Source organism: Helianthus annuus, chromosome 14, assembly GCF_002127325.2.
Source record: "Helianthus annuus cultivar XRQ/B chromosome 14, HanXRQr2.0-SUNRISE, whole genome shotgun sequence".
Lineage (NCBI taxonomy): Eukaryota > Viridiplantae > Streptophyta > Magnoliopsida > Asterales > Asteraceae > Helianthus > Helianthus annuus.
This window is the reverse complement of record NC_035446.2, coordinates 160,087,232-160,101,852: the sequence shown is the minus strand read 5'-3', so window position 1 is coordinate 160,101,852 and position 14,621 is coordinate 160,087,232. Positions and strand designations below refer to the sequence as shown.

The window sequence follows — 14,621 nt, the reverse complement described above, 5'->3', positions numbered from 1 at the left end:
GTAAAAAAACAAGGACAAACACAATGCCAACCAATATAATCGAGTTATCATAACTTATGATAAGAATAAATTACAAGTTTTGTCCTTTATGTTTACACCAAATTGCAGGCGGTGTCCTTTAGCGCAAAAGTTGACAAGTTTTGTACTTAATGTTCCAAAATCTTGCACATTATGTCCTTTAGGCTAAACCCAGTTAAATTTTTGGGTTAAATCTGATCATGTGTTTTGCACATGAGGGCAATCTTGTCATTTCACCTTTTCAGGAGTATTGTGTAAATAAGTTATATCCAGGAACATTTTATAAAAATAAAATAGATATATAATTAAAATAACCTCTCTCTCTCTCTCTTGTCTCTCTTTTCTCTCTCTCCACAATCTGAAACTCTATCTCTTTCTCCAAGTGAAATAAAGAAGCCCTAAATTTCAATAATACAGATTGAAGATTACTCTTGTTTCTTTCAAGTTCTTCAAACAAACTAAACCAATTCCAGTTTCAACAAAATTAATATTATGGGTAAAAAAGAAGCCCCTAAATTGAATAGCAGATTCTTGAAGATCAACATAAATTCAAAAGTAAACTTTTTATTTATACAAATATAAGTGGTGTTGGTGTTTGCAGTGGAGGAGGCGGTGGTTGGATGGTGAAGACGGTGGTGGTTGCAGGGGAGGAGGCGATGGATGGATGATGAAGAAGGCGGTGGGTGGTGGCAACATATGGTGAAGGAGTGCCGTAGAAGATGGTGGTGTTGTCTGATTTATTTGGGGTTAGGGTTCCGATGGGGGAGACGGCGTTGGAGTTGGTGCTTGCAGTGGAGGAGGTGGTGGTTGGATGGTGAAGACGACGGTGGCGGTGGTGAAGACAGTCGTGGTTGCAGGGGAGGGGATGAAACGATGGTGGTTGCATATGGTGATGTTGGTGGAGACGGTGGTGGTGACGTCATAAGGTGAAGAGAGAGAGAGAGAGATAAAGAGAGTAGAGATAGGTGGTTGCCTTAGGTGGGTGCGGTGGTGGCTGGTGTCAACGACAGATGAGTTGTGGTGGTTGTTTTAGAGAGAGTAGAGAGAGGGGGTAAGTATCTGGTGATTTTGTTTCATAGAGAGAAAGAGAATGGTTGATTGTGTTTGAAGATAGATTTTTTTTTTATTTTAACTTTAATACAGAATAGCCCCTACATAAAATTTCTTTACAAAATAGTCCTTGGAATGGTGAAATGACAAGATTGTCCTCATATGCAAGGCACATGATCAGATTTAACCAAAAAAATTAACTGGGATTGGCCTAAAGGACATAACGTGCAAGATTTTGGAACATTAAGTACAAAACTTGTCAACTTTTACGCTAAAAGACACCGCTTACAATTTGGTGTAAACATAAAGGACAAAACTTGTAATTTACTCCTTATGATAATAATGGCAGCTCATACCAATCGTAGCATCAAAATTAATTATAAGAACCATAACCAATCTTATTAAAACTATTGTCACTGTAACAACCTTCAAAGTAACGTATTCCAAAGGATCAGTGAGCGGTGTCGACAGCTCGCCCTCCTAAAGCTTCATGTTTGCGTGCTGGATTCTTTCGAATACCTCGTAAGAAGTGGGGTATATCCCAATTCCTAGGTCTATAACAAGTTAACTTTTTATTTATAAAGAAAATATATATCTAAGTACAAACGAGTAAACTTATCACCAGTTAAACCACCCTCACACCACTTATCAAGCAAGCAACCAACTCACCTCCCGCCGCTAGAAACCACCCATCTCACAACAATGCCTAACAAACACCAAACAAACATTGACCTAACACTAAACCATCATTAATTGAGCTTCTAAGTTTGAGTTAAGGATCTTTGAAATTAATGTAAAAAAAACTTAGTGTGTAATACAAATGCTTTCTCTTGGTAATGATATTCATTTATATGTATTAATCCATAACATATATGAGGAATAGTGTTTATTTGTCTTTTATGGGTTTGTTATTTTTCCTTTTTTATGAACTTTAATGTTTTTCATTATAAAACTTTAGATTTTTTTAACTTTTTCACAAAAGTTAAAAGGAGTATAGTTTTTTTTATTAGTTTTTCTTTAGCCTTTTTCTCGGATATTATCGTTGTCTGATGGCTACTTAGTACGGTGTTTAGTGGTCACATTTGATCCGTTAGTTTTTTTTTACCCCCTCGATTTTCTAATATGTGTCGTATAAATTCTACTTCGTCTATCTTTCACGTTACGTGAGTCACTTAGTGTTAGAATTCTTATTTCTATATTATATTGATCATCGTTCGATTGCTACTTACAATTGTTTTACGCCGCCTCTCTGCAATGATTTTACACCACATCCCCGCAACGCAGGGGCCTACTGACTAGTTTATTATTAAAATAACTTACCAGTTATAAGAGTAAGTTAATGTTGGTGGGTGGTTATCTACCAAAAGACTTACCAGTGATAATAACAACTTGCCAGTGTTGTCGGTGGCAAGTTATTTACAAATTTACAAGACATAAGTTGCACACTTGCATGACCACTAATGAAGAAGATATTCCTTCTAATGAAGAAGCTAATGTTGTTAAAGTAATACACACACAATATTAGTAAGACATTTCAGTACAAAAAACTAATTAAATTAAAAAAAACTTAGTTACTATGGGGGTAAAATGGTCATTTTAAACGTGACAGGCACTTTAAAATTAAGTCAGTTTACATAGATTTTTTACTTTTCATTTTATATAATTTTTATTTTTAAATGAAAAATAAAAAATCTATGTAAAATGATCATTTTATCTCTAAGCTAACTGAGTTTTCTAACAAGATTAGTTTTTTTTTTTGGATTGAAATGACATGATACAATTTTGAAATTTAATCTAAAATGACATAAGACCACACAGGGTGGTCCGTTATGGAGGTTTCATCACGAGTGATAGCATCGGAACACCGCCGCCTCCCCTATATATAACGAGTGATAAGTATAACTCGTTATATATATAACACGTTGAACATGTAAGTGAATGAATGTATATCTTGTATATTGTGCATTAATACTTGTACATTGGAATCCCATCACTAGTGATACCACCCCCTACATTTCTATCACTAGTGATAGAAATTTGGTTGATGACATGGCATGATTTTATTGGACAGTGAGAATAATAGAATCTATCACTAGTAAACCACCCCTCCTCCCCTAACTGGACAAACTACGTAAACGGCATTAACTCAATCATAAAAATACTATTAATTCAATTCAATAATAAACATTTGTCAAAACACTAGGTTGAATAACACAACTAGACATTTTCTTGCTTTCTCACAAAACCGTTGTTGACTTTCTCTCTCCATCTTCAAAAACACCCACCCAATAAATAGTGTTAGCCAACACGCTTTTAGGGATTTCACCATGATTTTGCTTCAATAAACCCAGAAATCATCTCCACTCTAACCCTTTTCTTTCAACAAAACCCATTGCCATTCAAACCCACTTCATCTTCTTCAATTCTCGACAAAAAAACCATCTTGAAAGCTTCAATTGTGTCTGAATTTGGTGGCCCAATAATGGCCGATCAAGAAGGAGGAGATTTGGTGAGTCAACTCGTTGACTCAGTCAGAGAAATTTCAGGGTTACCCGAGTGCAGAAACGCTGTAAGGAAGATGTATGGGAACTTGATGAGGAGAGTGAAGCTTTTGAGCCCTTTGTTTGAGGAACTTAAAGATAGTGAACAACAGCTTGATGATGGTGATCTTAAAGGGCTGCAGGCTTTGAGAGTTGCTTTGAATTTGGCTTTGGAGGTTCTAAAATCGGTCAATGATGGCAGTAAGATTTATCAGGTAAAATTGTTGATTATTTGTTTGGTTTATGTTGTGAATTGGGTTTTGTTATTGATCATGATCGGATTGTTGGGTGTCTTTCAAAATGTGATTTTTCCTCAATTTTGGTGAATTTTATGGGTTCTTGATTGGCAGCTACAACATGTACAAGAAGGATAATCTGTGTTAGGTTTTGGTGAATTATTAAGGGATGAGTTGTGCCAAAATACCACAAAATAATGTTGTATATATTTCAGTTTATGTATCGACGTATCGTTATAATTCTTAGATATTGTGTTTTATGATCTTTAACAGCATTAGTTGTTTTAGGCATTTAGGAAAACTCGAAGCGAATTCCTATGATTGTGTTTTAGTTTATGATAATCAAGAATACCCGTTTTTGATTCGGTTTACAATTTGGGATTTGGGACGACACCGGTGCATGATGTTTAATGCCGGTCCATTTGATCTCTTATGTCACATTCGGTCTCATTTCCGATATACATATAAATAGTTTGTTACTCTTTATTACAGGCGCTTCAAATCGAGAAAACCGCAGGGAAGTTTCATGCAGTAACAACACAGATTGAAGAGGCGCTGAGCCAAATTCGTTATCAAAGACTCAATCTATCTGAGGAAGTTCATGAACAGGTCTCTTTCTTTCAAAGAGAACGTAAAACGTATACACACATATATATTTTTAAACCTATATGACTAACAAAATTTTATTATTTTAGATTGAACTTGTGCATGTACAATTTAAAAGAGCGAAAGGGAGAATGGATTCTTTCGATTTGCAGCTTCAGCGAGATTTGGCTACGGTGAACAAGGGAAAAGAGCCTGATCTCGAAACAATCAAAAGACTATCTGAAAAGCTGCATCTCACAACGGTTAACGATCTAAGGAGGGAATCAACTGCGATTCATGATATGATGTCAGCGACTGATGGACGTCCTGAAGAAGATTGCATTGACATGATGTCGTTTCTTTTAAAGGAAGTTAAAGGTTGTGTGATGTTGGGTAATCCGGAAGTTGATATCGTGGAGGGGGAAAAGAGTGTGATGAGGCATCGATCTCCTGTGATTCCGGATGATTTTAGGTGCCCGATATCTCTTGAATTGATGAAAGATCCCGTGATTGTGTCGACTGGGCAGGTATGATAAATATCAATCTAATGTTTTTTGCAATGTTTAAGAAAAGGTATTTTTACATAAAATCTACCAAGTAATATTGTGTTTTTTTTTTTTTTTTTTTTTTTTTTTTTTTTTTTTTTCTATAGAATGTTTGTATAGTTAGATTTTGCCAAACACTATCACTTGCAAAAGGCACATCCAAACCCTACTGGCCTACTGTCTTAACTCTTAAGTCCTTTATATTGTTTTACAACCTCAATATTTTATATTATTTTTTATTTATGGTATGATTTAATCCTTCATTTTCACAAATGGACCATTTCTTTTTGACTCTTTCTAGTTTATATATTACTATTGGCCTACTGTCTTAAGTTCTTTATATTGTTTTTCAACCTCAATATTTTATATTATTTCTATTTATGGTATGATTACATACTTCATTTATAAATGGACCATTTCTTTTTTACTCTTTCTAGTTCATATATTACTATTTTTTTATGTTCATTTTGTTGATAATGGAAAATGTAGTTATAGTAATTAATCATAGAGTAAACTGCCATTTTGGTCCCTGTGTTTTGGTCATTTTTGTCACTTTAGTCCAAAACTCAAACTTTTTGCATCTGGGTCCCTGTGGTTTCAGTTTTATTGCTATTTTGGTCCAAAAATAAAATCAGGTCATATTTGTCTTATAAAATCCTGCTATTTTGTCCTTTTTCGCAGGGGCAAAATGATCATTTTTTTTATAAATAAATACCATATTTTATAAGACAAATATGACCTGATTTGCCCCTGAGAAAAATGACAAAATTGCAGGATTTTATAAGCCAAATATGACCTGATTTCATTTTTGGACCAAAATGGCAATAAAACTGAAACCACAGGGACCCAGATGCAAAAGGTTTGAGTTTTGGACTAAAATGGCAAAAGTGACCAAACCTTAGGGACCAAAATGGCAGTTTACTCTTAATCATATGTTAAGGTAGTATTAGACATTAGTAATTAATCATATATTTATGTAACTAGCTTATATAAAGAAACTTTCTTTTACCTATTTTTGATCTTTTCTAGCCCCAACTTTCGCGGTCAATACCGGTTTACTGTTTTAGAACGTTGTTTATGTGTATATATTCGTATCTAAGTCCATTTTCGCTTGTTTTCTTGCTATTTTGCAGACGTATGAGAGATCGTCTATTCAAAAATGGCTCGACGCTGGACACAAAACATGTCCAAAAACTCAACAAACATTGCTACACACGGCATTGACTCCAAATTATGTCTTAAAAAGTCTAATTGCTTTATGGTGCGATAGTAACGGTGTTGAGCTTCCTAAATCTAACAACAAACCAGGACGAAGCGGTTCAGAGTGCGATCGAACGGTGATCGGCTCGTTGCTCCAAAAACTTGTGATTGGGGACTCGGATGAACAACGATCGGCTGCTGGTGAGCTTCGGTTATTAGCCAAAAGAAATGCTGATAACCGAGTATGCATAGCCGAAGCCGGAGCTATTCCGCTTTTAGTAGAATTATTATCATCTCGAGACGGTAGAACTCAAGAACATGCCGTCACCGCCCTCTTGAATTTATCAATAAACGAGGCTAATAAAGGGATCATCGTGAGCGTTGGAGCAATACCCGAAATCGTCGACGTTTTAAAAAACGGGAGTACAGAAGCTCGAGAAAACGCAGCCGCCACCCTTTTCAGCTTATCAGTGGTGGACGAAAACAAAGTCGCCATCGGTGCCGCCGGCGCAATCCCGCCGCTAATCGATTTGCTCCAAGAAGGGACACCTCGAGGAAAAAAAGACGCGGCGACCGCCATTTTCAACCTATGCATCTATCAAGGAAACAAGGTTCGGGCAGTCCGGGCAGGGATTGTACCACCGTTGATGAGACTGTTGAAAGATGCCAGCGGCGGGATGATGGATGAGGCGTTGGCGATTTTGGCGATACTTGCTAGCCACCATGAAGGGAAGATGGCTATTGCGGAAGCGGATCCGATGGAGGTTTTGGTGGAGGTGATTCGGTCTGGGTCGGCCCGGAACCGGGAAAACGGGTCAGCGGTTTTGTGGTCTTTGTGCGCGGGTGATATTCGGCTGTTGAAAATTGTGAAGGAGCTTGGGGCTGAAGAAGTGTTGAAGGAACTGTCTGAGAATGGAACTGATAGAGCAAAGAGAAAAGCTGGAAGTGTGCTGGAACTTCTTCAAAGAATTGATTCTGTTGAAACAGTAGTTGGTTAATGTTAATAACTTAATTAATATATGTGATTTTATGTTATAATGGTGATATTTTTTTCTATATATGAAAACTTGGAAGGATGATAATTTATAAAACTATTGAAGTTGTATAATATTGAAAGAGTTGGTATTGTATGTAAAGTGAAGAAATTTCTTTTTGCATGAATGTAAATATGACTTGTGTTATAATATGAAGAATCAATTTTAAGTAGGGGTTGTATTATGTATCACATTAAAGTAATATATACACTTTGTTTATGTGATCTTGTGGTTAGTCATCTTATCTAAAATTGGTGTGTGATAACCTTTTTTTTTAAGGAACAAGGATGTTAACAAACAAACTATGGACTAGCAAAAAACTAGCCACGACACTCGAAGTACAATTACATGATTCGAAGAATGTCAAGTTTACACGACAATACCAATCTAATCGACTAAATTTTGCTCTGTCTGATCCATCAAAACAATAAGATCTTGATTTCTTCTACAAGTCTTCGCTGTATTGTTGAATATTTTGTTATTCCTTGCTTTCCATATGCTCCATAAAGATAAAGTAGTGAGGGAAACACTCCATGGATCACTCTTATTAATTTTGTTATTATGACACTTCTTATTAACTGTTAACATTTAACATTATGTATAAAAAAACTTTTTCAAGTTTTAGAAAAATAAATGATTCAGAAAAACAAATCGCCATCCGTGGGACTCGAACCCACGACCACGTGGTTAAAAGCCACGCGCTCTACCAACTGAGCTAGAACGGCTTTTTGTTTGTATTCACTTTCATCTTTATAAGAATGACATACCGTAAAGTTAATAAACAGATAATTGAGAGATAATAACCATAGTACTATTCTTTTCAATACAAGCTTTGTATTTTGTAAGTTGTTTCTGACAAAGATTTCATGGGAAAATAACTTATAGCAATTATTCTACTATGATGTCTGGACGTTTGGTTAACTAATACCACAGGATCTTAGTCTATCTTCACACATACATGAGCCGATATACCACATTCTTGTCTCTCTTATCTGTGAATCGCCACTCCCATCCCCTCGGGCCAAAAAACTAATATATGTTAGCAGAAGTAGTAATATGCCATGCATTTTTCTGCATATCATAGACGAAAATAACATTATAGTACTTTGTAATATCAATTATATACATATATATACTTTAAAAATAAATCCATTAAATACTCGAAGAGTAGTGTTATTTCACTAAAATCAAAATTTTGTGTTTAAGGACATGAAAGTTAAGCGAGTATTACTAAAAACGTTCATTTAAACACATATAAAGAGGTCATTATGAATGGAAGGTGGTTAGTGAGGGCGTTGATTCAAACATGGAACCTACGGAAACTAAGTATTTCAAATTACAAGATCACTCACAACTAGTGGTTGATTCGTAATGTATGATGATATGTATAATTATATGAACCATCACCTCATTGAGGAATGAGTTGCGTTTATTGATCGTCTAGCACTTGCTAGTATGCAAGTAGTAGAACTTTGTATTTCTACAAGATATACATAGCCTCAAGAGATGGTGTTTATATTCAGACATCTCAAAGGTTGAAGATTGATACACGACACATTTTAAACACACACTCATGATACAAACAACTAAAGACATGCACCATTTAATGTTGTTAAGAGTCACACACAATTAATTTGCTTTTAGACCTGGCAAACGGGTCGGGTTGGGTCGGGCCGGGTCATGGGTTAAAACGGGTTCGGGTCGAAACGGGTTCGGGTCGAAACGGGTTCGGGTCGAAATGGGTTCGGGTCGGAACGGGTTCGGGTCAGAACGGGTTTCGGGTCGGGTCGGGTTGGTTAAAAAAAATGTTTTTTTTTAAGTGATTGTACATCAGTGGGAAATTTATGTAAATCTTGTATATGGTTATGGAATTATGGGTATTATCGTTTCTGAACTGGTAATGGAACTATGAGTTGGTTAAAAAAAATGGTTATGGAATTTATGTACTGTTTCTACAACTTTTGTTTTTACTTCACCTGTCCACTCGTGACATGTTCTTTCTTTTGTTAATTCTCTCTGGAGAAGAAATCATTATTATAGAATTAGGCGATTAATGTAAATCTTATATATGGTTATGGAATTATGGGTATTATCGTTTCTGAACTGTTACTGCGACTCGAAGTTGCTGTAATTTTGCTGGGGACTAGGATTTTGATTATTCTGGGTCGAAACAGTTCGATTCGAAACAGTTCGATTCGAAACGGTTCAATTCGAAACGGTACTGGTCGAAACGATGCGCGTTGAAACGGTACGGGTCGAAACGGTACGAAACTCGTCTCGTTCGGAAACTCGTGTCGGCCCAAAACCCGTTGCGATCCGAAACCCGTCCCATGCAGAAACCCGCGTCGGCCTGAAACCCGACCCGAACCGACCTCGTTCCGATCCAAAACTTGCATCGTGCGAAACCTGTCTCGGCCTGAAACTCAATTTGAACTGAACCCATTCCGAGCCGAAACCTACCCCGTTTCTTTAAGACACTAACCCACATCGACCCATTTCTTTAATGTTGTCGACCCGTTTTAATCCGAAAATAACAAGATGGAATTTTAAGTGACCCATTGTGACCCATTTAGTTAAAATATCTTACCCAAACCAATCCATATAATTTTAAAAGCAACCCAAATTGACCCACTTGGAAGGCTTTGGGTCAAGATTGCCCCCTCTAAGTCTTATCAAGAGGGTTATACTGGTTGACCATTGCAAACAACTTACCAGTTGCATAATGTTCGTATGCAACATCTTTTTACTTATCATATAACGAGAGCATAACTAATAATCCTAGGTGAATAAAAATACGCAATATGGTATCACATAAACATGTTAGAGTATTCACATTGGATCCTCTAAATTAATGTGAGTGAGTTATCTATATTATATAGATTGTTTGTGAGAGAATATGTTACTGTTTATTAGTAAATTTGAAGAAAACACTGATCATCATATATAATTTTTTTAATATATGTGGTTTTATGTTATAATGGTGATAATTTTTTCAATATATAAAAACTTGAAAGGATGATAATTATAAAACTGTTGAAGTTGTATAATATTGAAACTTGAAAGAGTTTGTATTGTATTGGAAGTTAAGGATTTCTTTTTTCATGAATGTAAACATGACTTATATTTTAATACTAAGAATCAATTTTAAGTAGCGGTTGTATTATGTATCACATGAAAGCAATATATACACTAGCTGTTTATGTGATTCTTGTAAGTTATCCATCTTATCTAAGATTGGTGTGTGTTAACTTTTGTAATGGAACAACAAGGATTGCTATAAAAGAAACTGTGGTGTGGACTAGCAAAAAACTAGCCACAACACCAAAGTACAATTACATGATTGATGATTCGAAGAATGTCATATTTACACATCACAATCGCAAATCTAATCAAATAAATTTCGCTCTATGCTTGATCCATCGCAACAATAAGATCTTGATTTCTTCTATAGTTCTTCGCGGACAAATTTTCTTTTTGTTGAATATTTTGTTATTCCTCGCCTTCCATATGCTCCATAAATAGTAAGAACAATCCACGGATCACCTCTTACTAGTTTTGTTTATGATACTTTCTAATAATTGTTAACGTTATGTATTAAAAAAACTTTTGAGTTTCGAATTTTGGAAAATTAAGTTAGCTCAAAAAAGTTGATCGCCATCCGTGGGACTCGAACCCACGACCACGTGGTTAAAAGCCACGCGCTCTACCAACTGAGCTAGAACGGCTTTTTGTTTTTATTTATGATATATGCCTACAAGAATAACACAACATGAAGTTAATAAACAGATCATTGAGAGGTTAAAAGATAAAAGACGATGATAAGATATGAAAAGATGAGCTCACATGTTATTGTCTTTAACTATTTATTTGGTTTAATAATTACATTGTTACTATTACTACTGTACCATTCTTTTCAGTTTTGTAAGTTGTTTTTAACAAAGGGTTGATGTGTAAATAATTTATAGCAACTATGTCTACTTTGATGTATGCACGTTTGGTTGACTAATACCACACGATTCGAGTCTATAATCACACATTCACACATACTTGAGCCGATATACCACATTCTTGTTTCTCTTATCTAGGCGTCCCGCTCCCATCCCCTCGTGTTAGTGGTTGCCAATTTTTTTCTTTTAATAATGAGCGGGTAAGTAGCAATATATCATGCATTTAAACACATGTAAAGAGATCATAATGAATGGAAGGTCGTTAGTGAGGGAGGTGATTCAAACACGAAACCTATGAAAACTAAATATTTCAAATTACAAGATTACTCACAACTACTGGTTGATTCGGAATGTTGATTCGGAATGTTGGATCAACCACTCATGTGAGTGGTGATATGTATAATTATATGAATCATCACCTCATTGAGAAATGAGTTGTGTGATTGATCGTCTAGCAATTGCTAATGTGTAATTAGTAGAACTTTGTTATTCTACCAGCTATACTATAGCCTTAACAGATCGTGTTTATATCCCGACATCTCAAAGGTTGATACAAAAACATATGATACAAACAACTAAAGACATGCACCATTTAATGTTGTTTTTAATACGAGTCATCTTGAACCAAACCTTTTTCTATACGGGTTTTTTACACCAACGTTTTCATTAGTTAGATATTAACACCTAACCATTACTAGTGCCCTAGTGGTGGCCACGGGTATTTAAGTTCCATTTATGGTGGGTCCGATTGAGTTTTCCCCTCCAAGTCTCAAATTCGAGTCTGGGTGTTAAGGGTTTCTAATTGAGGGGTTTAAATTGAGGATCTATTCTGCGAAAGGGCTCTCTAGCGACCCGGTTAAGACATCTCCGGAAATTCGCGAATAATTCACATCTTAAAAAAAAAAAAATAAAAAAAAAGATATTTACACCTTTTTCTCATCTTTCCCCACACCAAACCGGTGGAACCGAAAACCACCATAAACCCCCCTTATCCCCACCGTCCACCACCACATCCAATGACGGCAACCGCCATAACAACCGCCCTATCCACCTTCCACATCTCCAAACCCCACTCTCTCACCCTCACCCTCACCCACCTCCACTTCCGTACATTACTCTCCCACTCTCTCTCCTCTCCTTCCTCCCACTTCATAACCCCATGGATACAACAACACACCCATTCGCCACGTCACCTCCACGTCACCGCCGCCGTCAATTCACCCACCAAGAAGAAACCTAAATCAACCAAAGAGTTGACCTCCGAACCTAGGTATTCCAAAGCCGCCAGAAGGTTTTACAACGAGAATTTTAAGGAATCATCGTCTCAGAGGCTCAGCAAAGTTCTTGCTGCTGCTGGAGGTGATATTTCATCTTCAAATCATACATTTGACCAGTTTTGACTTTGTAATTCAACATTTTGATTATTAATAAGTTTTGTAAAATTGTGCTTTTAGTGGCTTCTAGAAGGAGCTGTGAGGAGCTGATTTTTGATGGGCGTGTGACTGTTAATGGATCTGTATGCAACACTCCTCAGGTCAGATTAATGTTAATGGATCGTATTCGTATTCATATTCATATTCTGGTTGTGTGTTTGTAATTCTCATTTGTTAATAATGATATGTGCAGACTAGAGTTGATCCTAAGAAGGATATGATTTATGTAAACGGTAACCGTCTTCCCAAGAAACTGCCGCCGAAGGTCTATCTAGCTCTGAACAAGCCGAAAGGGTTTGTTTTCTGTTAGTTAGTTAGTTAGTTAGTTAGTTGTAGCATAGTTGTCAATAGCGATCGCTACGTTCGCTATAGCGAATAGCTGGCGTATAGGTCCATGTTCGCTATGTGGTCTGTAGCGAATGAATAGCGATAGATAGCGGCCTTTAATTTTCTTTTTGTTTTTTTTGATTCAAATAGTAATTTAATATAGCTATAAAATAGCTGGATTTTAGGTTTTTGTTAAATATACATGTAAAATAGCGTATATATATATATACTAGGGTATTCTAATATAATATACATACAAATTTTTTCTAGTGTATCGCTATTAATAAAATAGTGCCCGCTATTTATCGCTATTCGCTATATAATATAAGGTACCTTATCACTATTTGTCGCTATTCGCCCTCAACAACTATGAGTTGTTTTGTTTTCGTTGTCGTTGCAGTTCAATGACTTGATATTTTTGCAGGTACATTTGTTCGGCAGGAGAGAGTGAAACTAAATCGGTTTTATCTCTTTTTAATGATTATATGAAGAGTTGGGTACGGCTAATTGTTTGTTTGTTCGTTCGTTATTCATACTGTGTTGTGTTTTAAATGTTGCTTACATGAAGTTGCTGTGTTTTTATCCAGGATAAAAGAAATCCCGGACAACCAAAACCTCGGTTGTTTACCGTAGGACGGCTTGACGTTGCCACAACTGGGCTGATTATTGTGACAAACGACGGTACTTTTACAGTTATACTTCTGCTTGGTTTTGTAAAAAGGTATACAGTTTAGTTGCAAATCTATTAAGTATTAACTAGTCGTGATGCTCTCAGGGGAGTTTGCGCAGAAAATTTCACACCCGTCATCTGGTTTATCCAAGGAGTAAGATTCCATCTGGCTTATCTTGTAATCGTTTTCTTTAATCATAAAGTTGTAAATGTTATGCATCTTATATTGTGGCTCAAGGTACATTGCAACCATCGATGGACCAGTACACAAACGACACTTGATAGCAATTAGTGAGGGAACAGTGGTTGATGGTGTTCGTTGCATCCCTGATGCTGTGGAATTACTACCTCAACAGCCTGATAAAACAAGACCTCGTCTTCGTATTGTGGTAATTCATTGATTTTTGGAAGTTAAAACAGTTATGCTGTGTATTTTTAAGTAGAAACTGTTAATATTATTGCCTGTAGGTTCATGAGGGGAGAAATCATGAAGTTAGAGAACTTGTCAAAAGTGCTGGACTTCAGGTATGGTTTTTAATTCTTAAGACCACAAAGAAAGTGACATTACCTAATGGTGTTTAAATGTGCTAGTCTTGTTTTCTATAATTCCAGATTTATTCACTGAAACGGATACGTATTGGTGCGTTTAGGCTTCCACCAGATCTACTGTAAGTATCATTATCTCTTTAAATACTTTTCTGTATAAAGTTGTGATTATAAGGGCATGATGTAGTTAAAAGATGGTTATAAACTTACCTCTAATTTTCTTTTATTTGATAGGTTAAGCAAGTACATTGAATTAAAACCACCTCAGTTAAAGGCGTTGGGATGGGACGAGAAGTAATTTTGACAAGTGGAACCTATACGCAGATGAAAGCGTAAAGTAGAGGCGTTCAGTTATTTCGGTTGCAAAAATTCGACCTCTCATCATGTACAAAGAGGGTAACAACTAAATTCATGATTTTGTTGTTTTTCATGTAGACTGACAGATTAATAGTTTAATACTAGAAAATTACTAAAACACAATTACGCGATG

The 14,621-nt window shown here is 36.1% G+C and overlaps 2 protein-coding genes and 2 non-coding genes across 4 annotated transcripts; 2 read left to right on the top strand and 2 right to left on the bottom strand.

Moving 5' to 3' along the window:
* The first annotated feature begins 3,274 nt into the window (after positions 1 to 3,274).
* LOC110904638 (U-box domain-containing protein 14) lies at positions 3,275 to 7,329 on the top strand. Its single transcript, XM_022150480.2, has 4 exons — positions 3,275 to 3,823; positions 4,337 to 4,453; positions 4,540 to 4,956; positions 6,108 to 7,329. The coding sequence occupies exons 1-4, from the start codon at positions 3,551 to 3,553 to the stop codon at positions 7,170 to 7,172; spliced, it is 1,872 nt and encodes a 623-aa protein (XP_022006172.1). The 5' UTR covers positions 3,275 to 3,550; the 3' UTR covers positions 7,173 to 7,329.
* Positions 7,330 to 7,860: 531 nt separating this feature from the next.
* Positions 7,861 to 7,933, bottom strand: TRNAK-UUU. The gene has a single exon. It is a non-coding gene; the product is annotated as a tRNA-Lys (tRNA).
* A 2,927-nt stretch (positions 7,934 to 10,860) lies between these two features.
* TRNAK-UUU lies at positions 10,861 to 10,933 on the bottom strand. Its single transcript has one exon. It is a non-coding gene; the product is annotated as a tRNA-Lys (tRNA).
* Positions 10,934 to 12,091: 1,158 nt separating this feature from the next.
* On the top strand, positions 12,092 to 14,611 carry LOC110904637 (putative ribosomal large subunit pseudouridine synthase SVR1, chloroplastic). The gene is made up of 10 exons (XM_022150479.2): positions 12,092 to 12,514; positions 12,610 to 12,689; positions 12,782 to 12,882; positions 13,340 to 13,412; positions 13,503 to 13,596; positions 13,691 to 13,739; positions 13,824 to 13,974; positions 14,054 to 14,110; positions 14,198 to 14,253; positions 14,366 to 14,611. Exons 1-10 carry the CDS (start codon positions 12,172 to 12,174, stop codon positions 14,427 to 14,429), a joined length of 1,068 nt encoding a protein of 355 aa, XP_022006171.1. The 5' UTR covers positions 12,092 to 12,171; the 3' UTR covers positions 14,430 to 14,611.
* Positions 14,612 to 14,621: the final 10 nt, after the last annotated feature.